This window comes from Crocuta crocuta, unplaced genomic scaffold (assembly GCF_008692635.1).
Source record: "Crocuta crocuta isolate KB4526 unplaced genomic scaffold, BGI_CrCroc_1.0 scaffold130, whole genome shotgun sequence".
NCBI lineage: Eukaryota > Metazoa > Chordata > Mammalia > Carnivora > Hyaenidae > Crocuta > Crocuta crocuta.
In genome coordinates, this window is record NW_027527920.1 from 1,920,778 (window position 1) to 1,947,618 (window position 26,841).

The following is a 26,841-nucleotide window of genomic DNA, read 5'->3' on the forward strand; positions in this document are numbered from 1 at the left end:
TTACAATAAGGGAGCGCTATAAAGGACTCCTGCTAACCAGTGTCTCCAGAACTACTGTATTAGTTACCACTCTGTGCATCCCTCGTATGAACTAGCCTGAGTGAGGCTCTGATTCTGATGGGTAAAGACACCTAACTGTATGAAGTATCCTATTACAGGGAAGTAGCAGATGGAGGCTTGACGAAAAGACACGGAACTAGTATTTGGCCAAGAAGAATGCCATAGATATTAAATACACTTTATCTCTTAATAAGTTTTTACTGACTAATGCATTCACTAAAGAGAGGATATTTCTGGCACGTTTTCTTCTTTTCTCCCCCTGTAAGAAACTGAAACTCCTATGCTGATGTTAATTTGTCACACCACACATTTAACAGTCTTTGATAAAAAAAAAAGACAATTCTAAAAGAACAATTTTTATCCGTTAATAAACAGAAAACCATGAATCCTGATAAATAAATTAATACCTGGAAGAACTTTTAATTCAGCTTCATCGCTATACTTTGGTGGCCCACCACTTTCAATTACGCAGCGATACAGTCCCCCATCTCCTTCAGTGGCATTGCTGATAACCAGTGTCCCACTTGGAAGTTTGAGAACTCTGTCATCCAGAAGAAGAGGCTGTCTGTTCTGTTCCCATCTTACAAACGGGACCAAATCTACATTAACTTCACAATTCAGAATTGCACTGTTCCCAGCATAAACTGAAGAAGGTTCTGGTTGGCTGGCAAATCTTGGAAGACCTAAACAATAAAGGAAAAGAAAAGAAGAAACAAAATGTAGTTAAATGTTACTTTAAAATGTAGTCATGGGAACCAGGAGCAAGTCAGCCCCTGGGACCATGGGTGGAACCAGGGTCAAGACCAAGGTCCATGGGTCTGGAAATTGGCTACAATAAGGATACAGGTCAAATAAGTAAATGTACTAGATAAATGGAATCAGATTCCTCACAGTCGGAGAAGCAAGGTATAAACATGGAAAAGGAGAAGGGTAGAATAAATCCCATGGTACGCAGAACTGAGGTATCAGTATAAATTTACAGTTTTATAGAATTATACAAATAAATGTAAATATGTATAATATATACACATTTCACAATCATTATATACATACATATATATAGATATATGTGTCTCTGTATGTATATACATATTCTGGACTCTCTGGACAGAGAAAGGAGATATATACATACGTGTGTGTGTACACAGGTATATGAGATATACACATGTATATGTGTATATATAAATTTATATGCAAACATACATATATATACACCTTCTAGTTCTATCCAGAGAGAGCTCAAATTCAATGCCACCTGAGTAGCAATGAGTAGATATGGTGACACAATCGTGATTTCTAAATACCATTCTCCACTATAAGGAACCAATGCTTCGTGGAGAAGCAGCTCATTCTAGGACTAGAGTAAGGAAAGTACAAGATAGACCTGGAACATCCTGTTACAGAAGAAAGGAAGCGTCCAAAGAACGATATGGGCATATCAAAAAGTTCACAAAAGTCAGACTGAGGGCGTTTCCTCTGGCTAAATCTGAGATAATGATAATTAATGCAAAAAAGAATAATGAACGGATGCTAAACTTGTTGGTGGAAGCTGGTGGAGTGTCAAATTAGCTCTTCCCAAAATACATACTACTAATTAATGAAAGTACAAAATACTTAACTTTACAGTGGAGAAACAGAGCACTGTTAACTTTTATTACTTTGTTAAATAGAGTCCATGTTATATATATTTGTTAATACAGTCCATGTTAACAAAGTAATAAAAGTTAACATCACCAGTAATGGAACAAAACATCATATGCTTTCTGATAAGGTAACACTAAGAACACAGCAACATTTCTTCTGTGATATCCTTCCTAAAATGCAAAACCTGAATCTATTCATAGGGAAAAACCAGAAGACACAAATTGAGACAAGGATAAACTGAAGAATGATTTGAGACCAAAAGAGCCTAAAGAGATACAACTACTAAGTAAAACATGTAATCCTGGACCAGAAAGGAGTAGGGGAGGGGCAAAGGTACTGTTTTTGTTTTTTGCTATTAAGAACATTATTGAGACAAACAGTGAAATCTGAATGGTATCTACAGTAGTATTGTAGGAAGGTTAATTTCCTAAAATTGATGGATGGTTATTTAGAAGAACATCTTTGTTTTTAGGAAATATACACATGGAAGTATTTAGGTGGAGGTAGTGTCTGCAACTTACCCTTAATAGTTCAGAAAAAAAAACTGATTTGGATAGTGCCTACTGGGAGATAAGGCAGACACGGTAAAATGTTAACAACTGGGTAAGTGAGGAGTAGATGTGATTTCTTGGTTTCATTCTTGCAACAACTGTATGAGCTTGAAATTATTTCAAAATAAAGTATTAACAAAAATGCAGTCATAAATACTCTATAGACACACAGAATGTAGTGGTTAAGAGCCTAAATTCTAGAGTCACATAATCTGAATCTGAATCCCAACTCCACCACTTCATGGCTGCGTGCCATTAGCAAGTTACTTACCCTGGAAGCCTCAGTTTCTTCTTCAGTAAAATGAGAACAAGAGTCCTCATAGGATGTTAAAAAGGTTAGTACTTAACATATTTCATATAAAGCATAGGGTCTGGCACAAACTCAAATACTAGCTACTGTTATTATTAATCTAAAAAGATTCTGAGATGCTAAGAACACAACAAAATGTTTCTTTAAAGACTAACAAACATAGGAAATTATGAGAAACAGGTCTAGGTTTTGTAGTTTTATGATGGTGAATTAGTCCATATGGAAATGGCACACAGGTTGTCTAGCTTTCTTACAAATTTTTTCTTATTTTTTATTTCAAGGAGATTTTTGAAGGAAAGAAAGATAAAAATTAGCCATATATCTACTTTACAAAACCCCAAAAAATTAGAAGAATGGACTTAACAAAGATAAACAGAGAAACTAATAAAGTAGGAAAAACAGGAAGCTGAAATAAAACCAAACGCTAATTCTATTTTTAAAAAGTCAAAATCTTCTCCCCTCCTGAGGTCTCACGACAATTAGTAATTTTTTCAAAAATATAAACGTACAGCAACGTATGTGGAATCGGCAGACAAGAGATTTCTAAAAGTTTCTGAATAGGGAAAGCAGATGGAGGAACTAGTACAGACACAAGAGGCAGAAATTGCTGCAGCTTCCTATGTTCACAAGTAGGAGGCCAGTGTGCCCTGCTACTTCCGGAGAACTGAAGGAGAAAACAAAGTGGGAGAGAGACACAGGCTTGAGAAGAAGAGATGAACAGTGTCTGTATTCAGACCACCCAATTTCTCCTCCTTTAGGCACAAAACATTCATAGCCAGGATACTGCCCAGGCAGTAAAATAAACATTTCTACTGTGGAAAAATGAGTGCAGAGAAGACTTCTCATATTTAATTTTATGAGCTACCTACTTAGTGTTCTTTCAAAAATTCTCCTTTTTACATGAACTGGTCATAATCAGTCTGTATTGCTTGTAACCAAAGAACACTAACCAATGTTCTTTTAGAATGGCAGTTTAACAGTCTCTTAAAAAAAAAAAAAGTTTTATTGAGATACAATTTATATACCATAAACTTAACCATTTAAAATCCACAATTCAACAGCCTCTAGTAAACAAAGTTGTGCAATCATCACTCTAATTTTAGAGCATTTTCATCATCCTGCAAAGAAACTTTGTACTCACTTGCAATCATTCTGCATTTCCTGTACTCACCTGCCTGATGCCCTGTGCTCTTGTCTCCTCTCCCCCATCCTTACCCCTAGAAAACCATCAGTCTACCTTTTGGCTCCCTGTATTTTCCTATTCTGTACATTTCATATATATATGAAGTCACATGATCTGTGATTGGCTCCTTTCACTTAGCATTATGTTTTTCAGGTTCATCCATGTTGCAGTACATAGCACAATTTCATTCCTCTTTATTGCTGAATAACATTCCACGTACATATACACCACAGTTTGGTTATCTGTTCAACACCTGACAGACATGTAGCTTGTGTTTTCACTTTTTGGCTGTTACAGATAATGCTGCTATAACAAGTCATGTACAACTGCTGTACAGACTATCTTTTCATTTCTCTTGGGTAGATACCTAGAAATGAAATAGCTCAGTCATATGGTAACTTTAAGGTTAAAATTTTGAGGGAGAGCCAAACAGTTCAGTGCTCTTTCTAAAATTAAACACACACACAAAGTATATCCTATGATCCAGCAATTAGTAGAATTATTTATGCTAGTAATCTATTCTACAGAAAAGATTTATAAAAGGGTGTTCACTATAGTACTGCCTATAACATCAAATAATTATCTATGTAACTGTTCATAAAAAGGGAATCTTTATATAAATCACAGTATATCTATGCAATGGATACTATGCAACTATTAAAAAGAATTTCTATTCATCTCTTAGTTCAGGTATTATTACCTTCTGATACTCAAGGCCATGAGTGAGTTAAATAACTCTCCTACAGAATCTTGTCTACAGCCAAAGAACTGATTATACTATATTAAAAATGGCTGTTTACTAAGACATTAGGCCAAAAATGTTTCCTGAAGGCTATGAAAGCTAAAGAGAAGGCTGGACAAATCTAGCAGAGTAGAGAAGAAAGTGTAGAGGACAGGCTTAACAGGCAGTGGGGAAGCCATGAGCAAAGGCCGGTGATCAAGAATAACAGGAATTTGAAAATGTTCAGTACTGGCAGAGCTTAAAATGTGCTGAAGGTGGTCCTGCTGATGATGGCAGAGGGCAGGCACGGGCAGGGTGTAATGTTAAGAAGTGAAGCTGGAGGGGCGCTTGGGTGGCTCAGTCAGTTGAGCGTCAGACTTTGGCTCAGGTCATGATCTCACAGTTCATGGGTTTGAGCCCCGCGTCGGGCTCTGTGCTGACAGCTCGCTCAGAGCCTGGAGCCTGCTTCAGGTACTGTGTCTCCCTCTCTCTCTGACCCTCCCCTGCTTGCTCGCTCACTCACTCTCTCTCTCTCTCTCTCTCAGAAATAAAACATTTAAAAAAGAAAAGAAATGAAATGAAGCTGGAGAAGTGGAAGCTAGCTCATGAAAAGACACAAGGCCTATAAGAGTTTAGACATCAGCTTGATGTTGTCACTGAAGAGCTTCTGAAGGGTGATAAGACAGCCCTGGCCACTGGACTGGAAAAGGGAAAGAATGAGGCAGCAGACAGTTACAAGGTGAGAGATGGTGAGAAGTGGCCTCAGGATCATGTACAGAGAAACTAGGAAGCAGAATTCACTGGATTTGGTGACTGGCTGTGGAAGACAGCTGAGAGGAAGGAGTTAAGATTAAATTAAAGCCCAGCTTAAAAACATAAATGATACGGGGTGCCTGGGTGGCTCAGTCAGTTAAGTATCTGACTTTGGCTCAGGTCATGATCTCATGGTTTGTGGGTTCAAGCCCCACATCAGGTTCTCTGCTGACAGCTAAGAACTCAGAGCCTGGAGCCTGTTTCAGATTCTGTGTCTCCCCCTCTCTCTGCCTCTCCCCTGACAGCACTCTGTCTCTCTGTCTCAAAAATAAATAAACATTAAAAAACTTTTTTTAAATAAAAATAAAAACATAAATGATAAACAGGAACTCAACCAAGTAACAGGGTAGGGGCAGTCATGATGCTAACTTATCTGTCAACATGTTGGACAAAGCCTCACAAGCAGATTAGAGGAAGAAAAGAAGGGAGAGGGGGAAAAAGAAAATGGAAGGAAAGAAGGGGAAAAAAAGAGAGAAAAGACTAATTATCAAAAGAAGTGACTCTCTCACCCTTTTCTTTTTCCATCCTCAACGTGTGATTACGGAATAATTATATTAGCTATATATGACACTCAAATTCAGCTCTGAGTATCTCGTTCCAAAGAGAAAAAGAGTCCTCATACTCTGAATGAATGAGCAAGTGTACTGTGAAGTGAGGAGGAGATGGGGAACCATCACCCTAGTGCGCAAGGAAGTGGGAAACTATTCTTGCAGTCACATTTTTTTCTACATGTTAGCATTTGACCAAGATGAGTACATATATGACTTAAACATAATACAATTAAAAGGAGTTTTAATGTTTATTTTTGAGAGAGAGACAGAGTGAGTGTATAAGCAGGAGCAGGGCAAAGAGAGAGGGAGACACAGAATCTGAAGCAGGCTCCAAGCTCTGACCTGTCAGCACAGAGTCTGAGTCAAGGCTCGAACTCATGACCCGTAAGATCATGACCTGAAATGAAGTCAGACACTTAAGCAACTGAGCCACCCAGGCATCCCAACATAATACAATTTTTGTACAATGAGACCCTTAACAAAAACTACTTCATCTAGTACTCAAGTAGAAAAACACAGACCTGAGGAATATCAGTATCTACTACAAAACAAGCATGACTTTTTCAGCTTACACTTTCCATTATTCTTCATATAAGAATGCTCTAAAAGGGAGCGAATGTTCCTCTCTTTACAACTTCTGTTCTTTACCTTAATATCTATAACCTATAGGTTTTTTAAATAATCCAATTAAATATCAGTTCCTTGGTTGGGGCATAAAGAAACCAAGAGTTTGCAAGTCTCACAAAGCCATACTAAATGGTTATGCTGGGGAAGGTAAGTTAGCAATCAAAGTGAATCAATTTTCCTATACAACTTCCTCTGTCATTTCCAAATAAGAAAAAAAAAAAAAAAGAACTGACTCAATACTTCTGATAGCAACTGTAGGCAATTTAAATAATAGAAAGGGGTAAAGTGCTGCATTTTACTTCCTACAGCACTAAGCAAGTCTTAGCATAATCCCATGCACACACTAGATGCTCAATTGGTATTTGTTAAATGAGTTTATTTACAGTAGCCATTAAGTGAAAACTCTAGGATAATACTGCTTTTTATCAAGCTATACAGTTCATAAACTTGAAAATATAAACAACTTAAAAAAAAAAACTTACCTGCTACTGTGAGCTTAGCTGTTCTGCTCACAATCGTTCCAAGACTCTCAACAGTGGCCACGCACTGATAATAACCTTCATCAAGTTTATTGTGTTTGGAATGCACCACATTGCTGATAAATAAAGACCCATCTGGGAGAAGCTGGCGTCGGTCATCAGATACTAAGTTTAAAAAAGTTCCATCTTTTTTCCATTCAATTTTTGGAGAAGGCTCAGAATACGCTGAACAGTTCAATATAACAGAAGAGCCTCTAATTGAGAGTGTATCCACTGGTTCCACCAGAAAATAAAATGGAGTGAATGTTCGAACGGTGGATCCTACAAAAATAATGAAGAGAACAAAGTTAAGTAAAACTTTCTTCTTTTATTTCTGTAAGAAAATATAATTTGTACAAAAATTATTGTTGAATAATTATGCTGTTTGGATATGATACATAATAACAGTCATTTCACTATGAGTGTCTAATGAAATTTCTGAGAAAATCAAAATTTGACCCATTCAGAAGATGAGAAAAAAAGACCCTGCCAGATGAGATAATCAAACTTTGTTAGATTACATGAATATTTAATAAAGCTTTATTTCAAACCCTATAATGGGATTTATAAATATTTAAAATTATTGTATTTAAAGTTAAATTTTCTATGAAACATAAAGGAAGCATAAAATTGAAATGATTCTTTGTTAGTAAGTAATAAGGTACGTTTACTGGCTGTATTTCTTTCAAAATTCACCATATATACACTTTGCCCATTTTTCTAGTAGATTACTCATCCTACTGATTTGGCAATCTTTGGGCATTAGCTATCATGTTTTGCAAATACTCCTTTTTCCATTTTGAATTTATTTTTTCATAAGAAAATAAATTTTAACTATGTAAAAATAAATCTGTTCCACTTAGAAAGATTTTATCCCAAGATCATAAAAAATTTCAGCTTTGTTTTGTGGTAGTACTCTTGTGAGTTCATTAAACAAATTTTGCTATAAATCTTGTATTCTCAGCCAAAGAAAGCTTTCCAAGTCCAACCTTTACTTCTTTTCTTCAAGAAAAGTACTGACCACCTCCCTTGCTATGAGATTATAATTACTTGTAATCAGATTTCTTCATGTGAACAATTAGGGAGGCTTAGTTGAATAAGTGAAACCAAGACTGTTTTTAAAATATATCTACAACCAGCATTCAAGAGTCTCTCATGGTTTGCAAACCATGAGAGACTCTTGAATGCTGACAAAAACTGAGGACTGATGGATGTGGGGGGAGGGGGTGATGGGCATGGAGGAGGACACTTGTGGGGATGAGCACTGAGTGTTATGTGGAAACTAATTTGACAATAAACTATTAAAAAAAAAATAAAAATAAAGATAAGAAATTTTACATCAAAAAAATAAAATAAAATAAAATATATCTACAACCATTTATCTAAATTTATTTACATTGTAAATTTAAGGATGCAACTAGCTCTTTATTACATAATGAAAGAATAGCTCTAAATAAATACGAAACACACTGGCAGAAGGAAGGGAATAATATTCACTTGTTTTAAAATTTTCTAACACTTACAATGCTAATCAAATTGTAAACAGACTGATTATCCTTCCCCAAACATCAGAGATGGGTCCCATCCCTATTTGATGATTATGAAATTGGCTCTTCAAGTCTTAAAACTCTTGAAAATAACCTTAAGAATTTTTCAAAAGTAAGCTGAGGTGATTTGCTTATTACAGTAAAATATGTTATATTGGGACTATGGCAAAATAAATAAAATATCAACTCCAGGGCAGTACAAAATGACAGCTAAACGAAGAGAAATTACTTTTATCCATTCCTGTGTGACATTAAATCTTATTATACCACCCAAATTAAACAATTCAGGAACTTGAGAGATAAATGCATTAGACCAGCAGTCAACATAGCAAATTAACAATTTTAAATAATTACTAACAAAGCAAATATAATTTTAAAATGTGGACAAAGTTTCTGCCACTTAAAAAAATAATAATTACATAAGTGTAAATGTTTTACAGTTTAACACTCTCATACTGTTGATTTTCTTTCATTTTGAAAGTCCATATCAACCAAGCTGAATGAGAGTATATGTCTTCCAAAAGTTTTTTTTAATTATATGAAAGCTTACAAATGCCTATGAAAATCAAGGCACTTCAAAATTTTTGCAACTATGCACTCTACATTACTTAGAATACAGCATTAAATATTTACATATATCCTCTTCGTATTTTATTCCCTCAATAAGCAGGCAGTGACCTAACATGCTATTCCTTTGCTTAAAATCCTTCAAAGGCTTGCCATAGTCTTTTACAAAAAAAACTAAATAAATTTCCTAACTGGACTTCCATGTCATTGTGCGACTTGGCCTCTGCCTACTCTCCAGCCGTCCCCTAGCACCACTGTCCCCTCACTCTGTAACAGTAGGCTGCTCTCCCATCAGCCCCTGCACACAAGCCATTCCCACCACCATCCCTCTCCAATGAACTCCCAGTCCTCCTTCAGGCTCAGCTTCAATACTACTTTCTCAGAAATGCTGCCTGTCCCAGATGCCCAGACAAGACCAGTTTCGCCCTGTCACAAGCAAGCATGGCCTACAGCACTCTACCGACACAGGACTTCAAATGTTCTTAATCTTTAAATATTTGTAATAACTTGTTTGTTAAGGCACAGAAGTTCCCAAATTTTCTTGGCTTCTGTGCCTTTATTTTCTTAGTAATTTTTTTTCATGAATTCCCTAGGATAAAAGAAATACCTAACAGTTCTGTTTATGAATTAGTTAGGTTCAAACAAATGAATATGTATGCCCTAACAAGTTAGTACCTTACTAAAAAATAATTGAAAAATTATTTTTCAATTGAAATTGAAATTTCATATTCATAAATTTCACATAAATTGAAAAATACTTCAACTTTTAATTAACCTCAATTAGTTATTATGGGGTACATACATCTATTGGACTCTGCATGAGTTCTCAAACCTTGAAATCAGATTGGATACTGCTATCTTCATTTCCTGTTCCAGTGACTTTTGCATGGTACTTGATTTTTATCTCAGCAACCACCAAAATCCAATTTCACAAACATCACAGCACTGAAATGAAGGCAGCAATATGAAATGTTGAAACTGTGAACTACTTTGACCTATGAGTCTGCACAGTGTCCAACAGATGTCGCTGTGTTTCCCTAGAAAGTTTAAAATATCCCTGGGAGTTCTTTGAGGTACCTGGGGTATGTCAGGATATAGTATGGGAACTAGAGGCTTACAATATTTCTTTCTTTCTTTCTTTTTTTTTTTTTTTATTTATTTCTAGGAGAGCGAGAGAGAGAGACAGTGTGAGCAGGGGAGGGTCAGAGAGAGAGGGAGTCACAGACTGAAACAGGCTCCAGGCTCCGAGCTGGCAGTCAGCACAGAGCCCGACGCGGGGCTCGAACCCACGAACCGCGAGATCATGACCTAAGTGAAAGTCGGACGCTTAACCGACTAAGCCACCCAGGCGCCCCGAGGCTTACAATATTTCTACATATTTTTATTGTCCACATTCCTAACGTCGACTTACCAGAATACATGGTATCAATCCTTACCATCTTCTAAAGATTCCCATTGCTTGAAGTATTTATAAGAGTGCAGGTTCCATTCTACTACAAGCCAATTAGTATCACTATCTTCTATGATAAAACTTACTAATAAACTAATTTTTGCAAACTGTGATGAGTCTCTAAAAAGTTACGTAGAAGAGCAAAGAAAGCCAGGAAGAGCCAAAATAATTTAGAATAACAAAGTAAAAGGACTGCACTCATCAGTATTCAGCATTTATTAAGCCACTATGGCTCCAGAGCAGGGATAAACAGAGCCACATAATAGGCTAGAAGAGCCACAAAATAGAGCTTTATATATATTTAGAAATGTAACATGCAATAGAGGTAGCATTTTATATCAACTGCGAAAAAAGATGAACTACTCAATAAATGTTATTAGGACAACTGGGTATCCACATGGGAGAAAAACAAGCCTAACATTAACCTGTTTTACGCATTAGACATTGCTCTAAACATTATCTACAAACTAACTATTCATTTAATCTCCACTACTATCTTATGAGATAGGTACTATTATTCTTATTTTACTGGAGAAAACTGAAGCACAGAAATGTTATCTTGTCCAAGGTCACACAGGTAGTAAATAATAAAACCAGAGCCTGTGATGTTAACCACACTACACTATAATGTCACTCATATACATATAGAAAAATATATTCCAGGCCTATGAAAAAATTAATAAGAATTTTAAGAAAATACAAGGATAACCCTCGAGTCAGGTAACTTTTTAAATCAAAATAGGGAACTTCAAAGCTAGAAATGATAGATATGCTTCACTTCATTGCATTTAATTCTTTTTTTTTAATATTTTATTTATTTTTGAGAGAGATATAGCGACAGCATGAGCAGGGGAGGGTCAGAAAGAGAGGGAGACACAGAATCCGAAGCAGGCTCCAGGCTCTGAGCTAGCTGTCAGCACAGAGCTCGATGCGGGGCTCAAACCCACAAACCGTGAGATCATGACCTGAGCTGAAGTCAGACGCTCAACCGACTTAGCCACCCAGGCGCCCCTGCATTTAATTCCTTTTGAGAGAGAGCACGTGCAAGCAGGAGAGAGGGACAGAGGAAGAGAGAAAGAATCTTACTATAGACTCCACGTTCAGCATGGAGCCCAACGTGCAGCTTGATCCCATGACCTTGGAATCAGGAGCTGAGCCAAAATCAGGAGTCAGATGCTCAACCAACTGAGCCACCCAGGCACCCCACATTTAAGTTAAAAAAAAAAAAACTTTACAGCAAACCATCGTAACAAAGCAAAATATGACAAAGCTGAGAGAAAATATATCATGCATAACAAAGAATTTAAAAAGTGACACTACTCAATAGAAAAATGGAGGCTGTGTTCCAATAAAACTTTATAAAAACAAGCAGCAGGATGGATTTGATCCACTGACTATAGTTTATTGACTCCTACCTCAGAATATTTAGCCAGCAAAAAAATAAGTCAGCTATGTTTTAACTGATCTGGAATGAATTCTGTGAAAAGTGAACAATATGGACAAGTACAAATAATGAAATGTTATGTGCACGGACAGGACTGTATGAGCACTGAGAAAGCAGGAAGTGTACAGGTTATTACCACTGACTTACTGGGAGAGAAAGAATGAAAGGACATGGAGGGGTAGGTAGATAAAAATCCTCAAGCACATAGAAAATAATTTCATGACCAAAATCAGCCTGTGTGTATAACCCCTTTATAAATATTATACATGTATGTGGTGGTTCTGTATGTTCACGCTTGTGTGAATACATAAAGGGAAACATTTTTTAAAAACTAGTCATTAAAATGCAGGTTATCTCAGGGTGGTGAGATTTCCATTAACTTTTAATTTTTTCCTTCACCTTTGCTATTACATGAAGATTTTACATAAAACACGGTACCGCTGAAGCAGAAAAAAAGCTATTTTCATTTTTATATATAGTCTGCACAGGAGGGGACAATATGAAAAGCCTGGGGCATAAGTACATACCAACATTCAAAAATTGTCTATATATATATATATATACACACACACACATATATACACTGTTAAATAAAAAATATTCAAGTTCAAAATGTGTATAGTATGACAAAATATAAATATATACATAAAATATAAAAATGTCTATACACATACATATGTGTGTATGCACATATTTAAATGTAAATAATGTAGGGGAAAGATTAGAAGAATAAACACTGAACAGTGTAACAGTGTTTTCTCCTGCGGAAAGTACTTGATTCAGCTACTGATAGAGCATACAGGGGGAAGGCTTTTTACCCCATGGATTTCTGTACTGCTTACTTCTTAAAATATAAACAATTGCTTACCCATTCTTCTTGTCATCTTTTTATTTTTTAATAATACAATAATTTGCTGGTGGTGGTAAATAATCCTTTGTTAGGAACAGAAGTTTTTTTTTTTAAAAGATCTATCACCATTTCTCTAACCACTTTTCCTTTGTCACAGTTAGAAGAGTTATCAGACACTAACTCCTCTGCTGACTCTGTATAAAAACTGGCCTATACTTCCCACCAGGGTCCTAATTCCCTATCCACTTAAGTTCGCTTAATTTTAGTTTATTATGACCACAGTCACTATACATTATTCTGAAACAGGCTTAATGATCCTATCTGATCTCTTCTACGTTCCCAGGTCTCTGCAAATTTCTCACATTTTAATGGAATAGCTCTCACTTCTTGATAGACTATTCCTCACTTTTTGATAAAATATTTCACACTTCTTGATAGAATTCCATCTTATGAAAGGAAAATATCCACAGGGAACTTATTTCAGTTGTACTTACCCAACCCCCAAATATCAACAAATCATACACTCACTGTACACCAGCCTGGGCAATAATTCTAAATTTTATCGTGCCTGGAGTAAAAAATTAACATACAGTACTTGAATACTGGCAGAAATAAAATGTCTTATCAACCCACATAAGTTCAAAGTTTGACAGCAGCAGAAATGCAGGACAGAAAGAGAAGCAAGCCTTTTTTACACACCTACAAATGTAAGTATTTTATATAATTGTTATTCATACTATGAAAATTATGTCTTCATTATAAACTAGGAAACTAATGTCAAAGGGACTTCATACTTCACTCCTTAATAACATTACTTCTGCCCACCCTATCCTATCTAGTCAGTTGTAAATCCTACATTTCATCCTTCCTGACCCTCTGGTGTCCACTAATCACCATATAGTTCAGCCTCTCCTGCTTGAAGTTCAATTTATAATCAAAAAGTATACAAATTAGAAAGTTAAAATAATACTCCATTCAAAGGACTCAACAAAATAAACATTAACATTATTGATTAAAAACAAGCAATGCTTGGGGCACCTGGGTGGCTTAGTCAGTTAAGCTTCTGGCTCCTGATTTCAGCTTAGGTCACCTTAAGTTTGTGCACCCTGCCTCAGGCTCTGCACTCGTCAGCAGGGAGCCTATTTGGGATTCTCTCTCCCCCTCTATCTCTCTCTGGCCCTCCCCTGCTTGTACATACTCTCTCTCTCAAAATAAATAAACCATTTTAAAAAATGTCCAAGAACAAGCAATACTTCAGAGTTAACTGTCTTCCACCCTGTCTTGCTACATAACAATTGGTGCTCCCAGCTCCAGAGCTCAGCCCCTGACTGCCCTGAACAGCCAGTTCTTCCAAAGACTCAATTACAGAACATGCAGAACTCTTTTCCTGGGATTGATTTCAAGTGAGGCAAGTGGTTAGTTGTTAATATTATATATGAATGGTCTTGTTTGCCTGATAAACATATGCTGTGAAAAACTTTGATGATACTGGTTAAAACATTAAAAACAGTGGATGCCAACTTCTAAGCAAAGCTGGATCTGAAATTCTTTTTCAGGCTACTAATACCCTAACAGGGAAATTCAGCTTGATTATTCTAATTTACAGCATCTAGTTTCCAAACTATTCCCCCCAAACAAATATATCTGAATTTGTTTATTCGAGAAACATCTGTTATAATAAGAGTGCTTTCCTGTTCCTCATTATTCAGCCTCTCCCCTCAAAAAAAACAACAACAACAACAACAACATAGTGGAAAACTCGTTCGTAAAATGAAGTCAAGCAGACATGAATTTTAGCTCTGCTGTTCTAGTTAATTTCTCTGTGTCTAAAACTCTCTCTCTTATAAACAGGAAAAAGAATGCCATGCCTTCCTTGCAGGGAAATCTCCATAAAGACAGGTATAAAGCACCTACCTCATCGCCTGGCAGGTAACAAGTCCTCAATAAAAAGTTAACTATTCAATTAAAGAGAGCACTTGTGATGAGTATTAGGTGATGAATCACTAGATGCTACACCTGAAACTAATATTACACTGTACGTTAACTAAAACTTACATTAAAATTTGGAAGAAAAACAGGGAAAAAAAAGGTTCAATAGTTCAAAAGTCTACAGTATTTTCTCCCAAACTGCTAACATCTAGCACCTTAGTTTTCACCAATCATTTTAGAAAGTGCCATGCATAACATGGACCTTATTCCTTCAGTTTGAACCACATTTTGATGATTACAACTTCATATATAATAATATTAAGTGATCTTAAAATTCAAGTCTGATCATCTGATCACCTTTCTTCTCTAATTTTTAAACAACTCCCCCATTACAGCAAAGGTAAAATGTAAAGTCATTACCATGGCATTCAAAAAGGGCCACAGGATCTGGTCCCTGCCTCTCTACAACCTAATTTCACATCATGCTCCCTGTAACTCAATAAGCTCTAGTCACGTTATTCAATTTCTTGAACAAGCCATGTTCTTGCCTATATGAAGGTCTTTGCATTTGCTGCCCCCTCTACCCGAATGTGCTCTGTACCCACTCTTCGTCACACAGCTTAGCTTCTTCTCATCCTCCACGTTTCAAAGGCCACTTTTACAGAGGCCTTCTCTGACAACTGTCTCTGTGAAGGTCCCAGTCTCCTAATCCTACCCTTTCTGTGCTCTTTCCAGCAATTCACTTTCTCTGTTTTTAAGGTCTATCTTCCCTCGTACAAGGCTAGAATTCATAAAAGTCCTGTTTTGCTATTCCTACTTGTTATTTATAACTTTGTTTGTTTTTGTGCTTTGTTTGCATCCTTTTCAGGATCCTATAGGTCAAAGACACCTGGGCCAAGATATAATTACATATTAGTGATTGTCAGTAACTTTGCATCAAATCTCTACTGGTTTTCTAAAATAAGCCTCAGTCTCAAAAATTTATATTCTGATTATTTCAAATCTGCCCTTTGAGGGGTGCCTGGGTGGCTCAATCAGTTAAGTGTCCAACTCTTGATTCTGGCTCAGGGTCATGATCTCACAGTTCATGAGTTTGAGCTCTGTGTCAGCTCTGCAGTGACAGAGTGGAGCCTGCCTGGGATTCCCTCTCTCCCTCTCTCAGCCCTCCTCCCACACACTCTCTCCCCCTCTCTCTTTCTCAAAATAAATAAACAGTTTTTTAAAACACCAAAAACCAAATCTGTCCTTTGTAAAAATGTTTTAATATCACTTTTTAAACTATCATAGATATTAATATTTTATGATAACTTCTATATGATTGGCAAGATGAGGAGGCATAATCTGCTAACCTACAAATAATACCAACCACCAATGTTCTGAACAGTTACATGGAAATTTTCTAAGAGTTGTCCTAGAGAATTATGTTAATAGGTTTTAGTTAACATGGCAACAATATTAGCAATATTTATATTTCAGCTCAAAACAGGAAAATCTGAACTGGTCATTTTTCCATTATGGTAGGTGAGAAAAATGTTAGAATTTTCACATTAATTACACAGAACTTTCATGAAAATATCTTCTGAGCAACTTTTTGTTATCTGTGGTCAGAAGATTTTCCTAAGGGTAAGACATTTTACTCAATACTTGATGCAGAGTATTTTCAATTTCTGAAACAAAGAGTATTTTTCAGATCCACTTTTGCCTAGAATACTGATGAAAATATGGGCTCAATGATAATATAATGTGAAAAGTAACTTGCAGATGCATTCCAAAGATCTGAATTGTGACACTGTTTTATACTGTATTTTAATACTTCTTTGATTATTTAGTATCATAATTTTCTACCATGAGAAGTATAGTATTTTGCTAGCATTTTTAGTATAAAATGTTTTATCACAGTAAATTGTTAAGTTCTTTTTCAACAAGATATCTCCTTTGCAGGCCTTCATTAAATACTTTTTCTTTTTTTCTTTTTTTAATGTTTATTTTTATTTTTGAGAGAGAGAAGAGAGAGTGAGCATGAGCAGGGGAGGGGCAGAGAGAGAGAGGGAGACACAGAATCAGAAGCAGGCTCCAGGTCCTGAGCTATCAGCACAGAGCCTGATGTGGGGCTCGAACTCACGAACTGTGAGATCATGACTTGAGCCAAAGTTGGACACTTAACTGCTTGAGCCACCCAGGCACCTCCATTAAATACTTTTAAATCATCTATAGTTACTTTGACCTAATATGAAAATGAATAGTTATCTATTTTATTTACTTGTTTAAAGTTTATTTATTTTGAGAGAGAGAGAGAGCAAAGAGAGAATCCCAAGCAGGCTCTGCGCTATCAGGGCAGAGCCTGATGCAGTCTTTGAACGCACAAACCATGAGTGAGATCATGACCTGAACCAAAATCAAGAGCTGGATACTTAACTGACTGAGCTACTCAGGTGCCCCGAGAGTTATCTATTTTAAAACACATTAAAAAAACTCTAATACAATTACACTCATGAATATACAAGACTGTCTCTACTACACATGCTAATATCTCATCTTACTGCTATAATTATATAGGCTGTTATAGTAAAGAGGTATTTGTGGGTTTTAAAGAGAGAAAGTTAACAACCCTGTCTACTGTAGCTCTCAATCTTTTGTGAGATTTTTTAATCATAGTGACAAATCTTTTAATAACTCACTGCCATCTGCAGAGCTATCAGGTTTTCCCATTCATTTCAATGAATTATGGTAATGAGAGAACACTTGAAATCAAAACTGTCCTGGAAAATCTAGTTTATCTTGCTGGTTTACAAATTCACCACAAAAGAGAGAAACTAAGAGACCGAGGGCAAGAAATAGTAAGATCCAAAACAGAAAGCAAGGGATCCAAGATCTAGTCCTAGCTTCCCTAACAAAATACAAGCTTACTTCTTTTTTTTTTTTAATTTTTTTAATGTTTTATTTATTTCTAGGAGAGAGAGAGAGAGACAGCGTAAGCAGAGGAGGGTCAGAGAGAGAGGGAGTCACAGACTGAAACAGGCTCCAGGCTCTGAGCTGGCAGTCAGCACAGAGCCCGACGCGGGGCTCGAACCCACGAACCGCGAGATCATGACCTAAGCGAAAGTCGGACGCTTAACCGACTAAGCCACCCAGGCGCCCCAATACAAGCTTACTTCTAAGACAGGATGAGAATTACAGGACCAAGTACAAAAATACAAAAATAATAGTTAACATTTACTGAACAGCCACTACTGTTCTAGTGCTTAACCTATATTAAGTTATCCAACCCTTTTAATAGCAATTATTATCCTCATTTACAATGAGAAAACTGAGCCACAAAGAGAAAAAATGATTTGTCCAAAATCATGGAACTAGCTATGGAGAAAGTAAGATTTAAATCAAATCAGTCTTTGGCTCTCCTGTCCCCAATATCATAACCATTAAACCTACACTATCCAATACAGTAGCCACTCGGTGACATGTGGCTATTGTGAATTTGAAATGTGACTAATCTAAATTAAGATTTTCTTTAAGTGTAAAATACACATAAGATATAGAAGCCTTAGTGCATGCACATACACACACAAAGAAAATAAAATCTCATTAATAATTAATTTTATACTGACTGTATCTTCAAATATTTTGGATATAGTCATTTAAATAAAATATATTATTAAAATTAATTCCACCTGTTTCTTTTTACTTTTCTAATGTGGTACCTGGAAACTTTTAAATTATGTATGTGGTTTGCACTATAGTTCTCCTTGACAGATGCTACCCTTCATTAATATGCTTTAAAATAAACAATCGATTCTTTCTAAAGAAAAGTTGCATTATTTCTGCAAAGGATAAAAGATTATGCATCATGACAGTAGATGTAAGGGATCAAAGCAAAGCTCTTTTCACTGTCAAATAAAAACAACTGGTCTACTATCTAAATAGTAAAAATTAAAAGATTTTAAACAACTATCAGCACCCTTTCTTTAATACCTACTCAGAAATGCCCATTTAGAAACTTAAGTTTTTTAGAAACTTTTAATCAAAAATTGCAGGAAAAAAATCAATTCTTTATTGATGAATTGGGTGAAAGGTTTTTGCAATTCACACAATTTTGGAGTGTAATCCACAAATTACTTATTGATTACAAAGGAGAAAATGTGCCTTCATAATGGACAGAAATCTAGTGGTCATCACCTTAACTAAGTGATCAAATTCAGTATTAGCAGTAATGACACAACCTGACATGATAATGTGTCCTGATGGGATGCTGTAAGCAGCACTATTATATTGTTTTATTAATATTATTTTAGAAAGAGAGAGTGTGTCAGTGGGGCAGGGAGAGAGAAATTAAGAATCTCAAGAAGACTCCACACTCAGTGACGAGCCCAATGTAGGGCTTGATCCCATAACCCTGGGATCATGACCTGAGCTGAAATCAAGAGTTGGACACTCAATGGACTCTTTTAGGCCAAAGAGATCATTTTTCCTTAAATTAGAACTCTTCTGGGTTATTTAATTAATTCCATCTGTCTGAATTTCCTTGTGTTCTAATGCCTAAGAGTACATGGTACACGTTGCATAGTTTCTGGTATTTTTATAATTGCTTAAATCATCAATACCCTAATGCAGTGTTTTCCTCTCAATGTTTTAATATTGTGAAAGTATTTATAAATAAGGGTATTTTCCTATATATCAGTACAATTAATCACATCTAAGAAAATTAAAATTCATTAATATTTTTAATATACTGAAAATTTAAATTTACCCAATTATTCCCTACATGTTTTTGGAAGCCCAAGACTGAACAAAACTTCACTTATTATATTGTTTTTGTTTCCTTAATCTCTTTTCTTTTTTTTTTTTAAGCTTATTTATTTTGAGAGAGAGAGAGAGAGTGTGTATGTGTGTGCATGCGCACGCATGTGCAAGACGGGAGGGACAGAGACACACACAGAGGGAGAGAGGGAGACAGAGAGAGAGACAGAGAGAGAGAGAATCCCAAATGGGCTCCACAATGACACAGGGCTTAAACTCATGAACCGTAAGATCATGATCTGAGCTGAACTCAAGAGCTGGATGCTTAACCAACTGAGCCGCCTCTTTCATGTCTTTTCATTTAGAACAATCCTTTTGCCTTTGTTTTTCATGACACTGACTTCTTTTTGAAGAGACCAGGACAGCTGTCTTGTAGAATGTCTTCAATTCTAGATTTGTGGAATTATTTCCTCACACTTAGATTTAGTTTAAATACTAATGTCTTTGGCCTAAAAGATACAGTGGGCATTTGTTTGGTTCTTTAGTATTTCCACTGATCCTTTAAACTACCTGATATCATTTCAATAAATTCCTTTTTTGCTTAAGTTCATTACAACTGTGATGTTTACAAAAAGTACTTAATTGAAACTCTGGGTACAAAAGATTTTTTTTTTAATGTTTTATTTATTTCTAGGAGAGAGAGAGAGAGAGACAGAGTGAGCAGGGGAGGGTCAGAGAGAGAGCGAGTCACAGACTGAAACAGGCTCCAGGCTCTGAGCTGGCAGTCAGCACAGAGCCCGACGCAGGGCTCGAACCCACGAACCGCGAGATCACGACCTAAGCGAAAGTCAGACACTTAACCGACTAAGCCACCCAGGCACCCCAAGATTTTTAAATAAATATAATATCACATTTTCATATAATTGGTTAGAAATTGATAAAGTGACAGCACTTTAAGAAAAGTGTTCTAAATATTTTGCCAATTTCAGATAATCTACTATAAATGTATATTTTAGCTATTTGAGAAGAAATTTTTCTGATTTTAGGATCTAGGCCTTGACCTTTATTATTATTTAATAATTTAATGTATTACTATTCAAAATAATTTGTTACTTTATTTTTCTATTTTTGAAGTTAAACATCACTTCTCACTATTCTTTCTAAAGTATATCTCTAATAGCCTTTCATTACTTCAGCTCTGTTCAAGGAAACTAGATAAAATAAAACTAAGATTAGGTATAGTAAAAGATTCTTAACAATAACCTAATTAACACAGCTCACTATATCTAAAAAGGTGCAATAAATTCTTAGAGAGCAAAGTTTCAAGAGCTGAAGTCAGTAACAATAACATCAAAGGTTTATGGACTTCAAGGACTTGTTAAAATAATAATTTATACACTGATTTTCCCCCCAAAATTATTAAAAATCTACTATGTATAAGAACAAAAAATTTCTTGCTTATGATTTCTTACTTCACCTTAGTCTACTCCCATCCCCATAATACAAGCATGATGAGAGCAGGAACCTTGCCTGGTATCTATAGTGAGTACTCAATAAACATTTGTTGAATGAATGAAAGATACTAAGCACCTTAATTACAACAGTAAGACACTAGTACCTACTCTGAGAGTGCTGACATTGGAGACGCACGGTGATATAATCACAGCTCACACAAACACAATCATAACAATGTGGTGGGAGCCATTACAGGGTCTGTATAAGGTGCAGAGAGAGAAGCACTCCAGGCCCAGAGAGTCAGGGAGGACACTCACGCAAAATGTGATTTTTAATTTTTTTTTTAATCTTAGAGAAAGAGACTGAAAGCGGGGGAGAAGAGCAGAGAGAAAATCTCAAGCAGGCTCTACACTCCATGTGGAGCCTGACGCTGGGCTTGATCCTACAACCCTGGGATCACGACCTGAGCTGAAATCAAGAGCTAAACCACCAACTGACTAAGCCACCCAGGTGCCCCCAACATGAAACCTAAGGGATAAGCAAGAGCCAGCTAGTAAAGAACAGAATGTATCATCAATGGAACAGCAGGTGCAAAAGCCTAGAAAACAAGGTGTTGCCTCTAGAAGAGGTAAAAGTACTCAAATTCAGAAGTGGGTAGGCAAGGACCAAACTGTAAGGATTTTTATATGCTAAGAAGTTAGTAAGCAGACAAAGTCTTTAAGATGAAAAATGAAGATCACATTTACTTCTTATTGAAAGGATGGTGCTTGCTGCCAAATAGAGACAAGGCTGGAGAGAAGGAAACCAGTTAGGAAGCCACTATGGTTATCTCCATTGAAGACTGATAAAGTCCTATTTACAAAAGTATCAAGAGTGAATAAGAAACGGAAAGATCTGAGGAATTCTTAGGGTCAAATCAATGAGCCTTAGAGAATGATGAAATGTGGAAGTGAGGGTAGGTAAATGTAGAATAAGGGCGATGGAGAGTCAAAGATGACTTACAAGTTTCTGGATTGGACAATGGAGGTGCCAGTCACTGAGGAAGAGGACACAGTGGAGAAGATCATGGTGTCTGCTGTAGATGTGGGAGTTTAATGTGTTTATGGGACATGGATGTGGAAGACAAACTTGGAACTCAGCAGAGATTCATGTTGAATTCATGAATTCCACTCATGAGATACATGTTGAACCTGAAGGTGCAAGAGAAAATGAGATATAGTAAGAAATGTAAAATACAAAGCCAAGGGCCACATTCTGCAAAACACCAACATTTAAAAGAAAGGCAGAAAAAAAGTCTGCAAAAGTCACATAAGCCAGAAGACAAGAAACAAGGCATCCCAGAAGACAAACAAATATTTCAAGGAGGATGAACTGCTGAGAGTACAATACAAATGGACACTCATTCACTGGATATGCAGTGACATACATCATATTCTCTAATGACCTAGGCAAGAACAAATTTAGTNAGAGAAGGAAACCAGTTAGGAAGCCACTGTGGTTATCTCCATTGAAGACTGATAAAGTCCTATTTACAAAAGTATCAAGAGTGAATAAGAAACGGAAAGATCTGAGGAATTCTTAGGGTCAAATCAATGAGCCTTAGAGAATGATGAAATGTGGAAGTGAGGGTAGGTAAATGTAGAATAAGGGCGATGGAGAGTCAAAGATGACTTACAAGTTTCTGGATTGGACAATGGAGGTGCCAGTCACTGAGGAAGAGGACACAGTGGAGAAGATCATGGTGTCTGCTGTAGATGTGGGAGTTTAATGTGTTTATGGGACATGGATGTGGAAGACAAACTTGGAACTCAGCAGAGATTCATGTTGAATTCATGAATTCCACTCATGAGATACATGTTGAACCTGAAGGTGCAAGAGAAAATGAGATATAGTAAGAAATGTAAAATACAAAGCCAAGGGCCACATTCTGCAAAACACCAACATTTAAAAGAAAGGCAGAAAAAAAGTCTGCAAAAGTCACATAAGCCAGAAGACAAGAAACAAGGCATCCCAGAAGACAAACAAATATTTCAAGGAGGATGAACTGCTGAGAGTACAATACAAATGGACACTCATTCACTGGATATGCAGTGACATACATCATATTCTCTAATGACCTAGGCAAGAACAAATTTAGTGGTGTCATGAAAACAAATGCTAGATTACAATAAACTCAGGAACAAGATGGAAAATGAATAGAGCTTATAAAATGTGCAACAGCACTTCTCAAATTTTAGTTTGTATACCAATCACATTGTCAAATCCTTAAAATTCAGATTCCAGTTCAGTAATTCTAGGGTGGAGCCTGAAATTCTACATTTCTAACAAATGTGCAAGTGATGTGGATTCTGCCAATCCACAAGCAACGCTTTTGAGAAGGATATAGAGACCATTTTCAAAAAGTCTGGCAATAAAAGGCAGAAGAGAAATAGATTGGCAAATAAAGAAAACCTGAGCTTGGTCTTCTTTTATAGTCTCTGTAATGGAAGAGAGGCTAGAGTATGTTGAAAGATGGAAAGAACCAGTATAGAGGGTGAAATTGAACATTCAGGCCAAAAGATCAGGATCCAGGGTTCTGACCATAATAGAGTAACAGGAAACAGACTTAACATCCTGCCCTAGACAACTAGGAAACTGGACAAAAATTGATGAAACAAGGCTTTTCAGATACTGGACAACCTAAAATAGAGGACTGTGATGCCTGAGAGAGAGAGGAAACAAGATGAGCCCTAAAATCACCCCAATTGTAACCTGTAAATACCCCATCTTTCCAGTCCTCAGCATGAGAAGGGGAAAGCAAAGAGACCTCTGAAATCTCACAGTAAAGACAGAAAGAGATCTGAGTTGGGGAGGCCTAGGTTACTACAATTTGCAGAATACAAAAGAGGAGACACCTGCAAAGAGAGAGAGATGTACATGGACTCTGAAGTTTGGCAGAAGAGTCCCCTCGAATCTGTGGATGGCTACTAATGTACAGATGAGGGGACTGAAACTGTACAAGTGTATCTCCTAATTACAATGAAATTAAACTAGCAATCAGTAACAGATAGCTCTAAAATATTCAGAAATTAAGCAACATACTTCTTTATTTAAAAAAAATTTATTTGAGGGTAGGAGGGGCAGAGGGAAAAGGGGAGGGAAAGAGAGAGAGAGAGAGAGAAAGAGAGAGAGAGAGAGAGAGAGAGAGAGAGAGAGAATTCTAAGCAGGCTCCATGCTGTCAGCACAGAGCCTGATGCAGCGCTTGATCTCACCAACCATAAGATCATGACCTGAGCCAAAATCAAGAGTCAGAAGCTCAACCAACTGAACCACCCAGGTACCCCTAAGCAACATATTTCTAAATAACTCGTAGATCAAAGAAGAAATCATATGAGAAATTACAAACTTTTTTCAACTTTATGAAAATGAAAATACAGCATGTCAAATCTGTGCAATGTAACTAAAGTAAGGCTTTGAGGGAAATTTCAAGTGTTAAATGTCTGTATTGAAAAAACATGTCGGACAGTTATTCCAGATCAGAGAAAGGACACTTCTTTTGTTGTAACAAGAAGGAAAGACAAGGATATGAGTAAGCCTGGTGTTGGTTCCAGACATCACACTTCACTGCTCGTACAGTCGCTGACATAGGAGGTGAGTAGGACTGTTGCTGGTGTGGGCAGGCTGCGCTGTGAAGAAGGGCCAGACGTCTGCAGGTGATGGCAAACATCTGAAAGGGCTGCAGTGAGAACAGAAGGGAGCATCAAAACGGGAGAACGGGATTACTGGGCCACACTGAGAGAACAGTTAGGTTGGTAACTGTGTTTAAAGAAGTGCAAGTATGGGAACATGGTTTTGCAGATTATAAAGGGAAAAGAATGTAGACATTTAAAACTGAAGCTTCCTAAGTAGATGAGTAGCAAGTGACAATGAAGTAAGAGGTTTGAAGATATCAGCAAGTGGTGGTCAATGGAACCTAAGACAGACAGGGAAGGAAATACACAGGAGTGAACTGAAGTGGGTAAAACTAATGCCGGTGCAACATGAGAAGTCTAGGAATCCAGGAGACTGGTGAGGCTGTGATGCCATTTTAATCATATCTCAGCAATCTCGAGGGATGATGGGCCTAGGGTACAATTCTGGAAGCTAGCACTTGAAGTGGCATGAAAGAGAAGCCACTGGAGATGAAGGTGAAGAGCTGGAAATGACAGCAGAAGAAGTCAACCAAACACATATTTTCCACAACAGTGACAGATTTGCAATGGAGACTACAAAACAAGACCTAAAGTTTTCAATGAATGAAAGTGAACGTGTTAAGTACAAAGATGACGGAGAACAAGCAAAACAGATAAAATTTAGTGGCTCACATCTTGAAAGAACAGAAATTTTTTTGAGTAATTATTTCACACTTTTGAAAGCTTTTTTTCCATTATTCTTCAGTAATCAGCTATGTTTTAGAGAGCTGATATTGCTCTAAATATTGCAAATAGAGTACTTTTTTTATATGGAAAACAAGCATTACAGATTTTATGCGACTATACCACCATGTTTACAAACTGTTACCAAATTCAGCTAAAAAAAAAAAATTCTGAGTAAAGATGCATTAATTCTTGAACATAGAAAACAAATTATACATGAATAATTTATTGAAAGCTTTTGCTGTCAGCAGCTTTACTAACAGAAGTAATACTTATGAAATCCCACAGGACAATCTAACACTTTAAATATATGCAAAAGAGAAGAACCTAAGACTAAGAACCCTTAATAATGAACCTTAAAATATCAAAGCTATTGTTTGCAAAGAAAGCTGTGTATGCACAAGCTCTCGCTGCAAAATAAACATGTTTCAGAAAGATCATGTCATCGTTTCTCAAGGTCTGCAGACCAGGTTCTAGGATTCTTCTATTCAGCTGTGTATTTAATGATGGAAATAAACTGAACTCAAAAGCTTTTAAAGCCTAATTAGCCTAAAGCTAATTCAAGCCTACATTACTAAGCTGTCATATTAAGTCATGAATTCATATTTCATTCACTGAGTTCTTAATCTCTTGATAACATATTTCCGATAGGAAATAATCCTATGGGGTGGGAGGGGGGGAGAAACAGACACTTAAATATCCAAGAAAGATATTAACAGTATCAGAAAGATAAGACACAAACCCCAGAATACTCACAATGAGGCCACATATATATCAAGCAGGCAGTTGTAAATACATTTGTGGGAGTAAAATAAGACTTTTCCATGCTATTGTAACTGCCTACTATTTTCACACAGATGTAGAATTAGTTACTAAAATGAAATGCAAATGATCCTTAATCACTTTAAAGATACTCAACCTCACTCATAATAAGAGAAATGCAAATTAAAACTACACTGAGATACAAATTTCTTACCTATTGGCAGAAATCCAAATGTTTTAACAACACACTCTGTAGGCAAAGTACAGGGAGACAGGCTAATGGGAATGCAAAACCTCCTATCCACTATAGAGGAAAGTTTGCAACATCTAGCACTATTATAATTGTATTTACCCTTTGACTCAGTAATCCCGTGTCTGTGAATTAATCCCAAAGATACAGTGGCCAAATATGAAAATAGCTACAAGCAAGACTATTCACTGTAACACTACTTGTGGTGACAGCCTGGAAACAATCATGATGTCCAACAACAAGAAACACACTGACACAATGAGGTACCATGCAGTTGTAAAGAGGACAATAGAATAACTTTATCTTCTACCATGGAGTGATCTCTATAATAAATGAAGTGAAAAAGCAAGGTTGGAGAAACCTCACTTATCTAAGAAAGGTATCCTATATTAATAGATATACACACACACATACTTTTTAACCCATACAAGGAGAGGAAATATGGTTAACAGAGATAGAAATTGAAGCTAGATGTCTCTG

The 26,841-nt window shown here is 36.5% G+C and overlaps 1 protein-coding gene across 1 annotated transcript in view; it reads right to left on the reverse strand.

Annotated features, from left to right (window-relative positions):
• The window catches only part of NEO1 (neogenin 1), a 173,911-nt gene extending 163,380 nt beyond the window's left edge, over positions 1 to 10,531 (reverse strand). The window contains exons 1-3 of the mRNA XM_077749000.1: positions 10,504 to 10,531; positions 6,943 to 7,260; positions 468 to 743 (exon numbers count right to left, since the gene is read on the reverse strand). Of these exons, the coding sequence (XP_077605126.1) occupies positions 468 to 743; positions 6,943 to 7,260; positions 10,504 to 10,531 (622 nt within the window). The remainder of the gene's footprint in view (positions 1 to 467; positions 744 to 6,942; positions 7,261 to 10,503) is intronic.
• Positions 10,532 to 26,841: the final 16,310 nt, after the last annotated feature.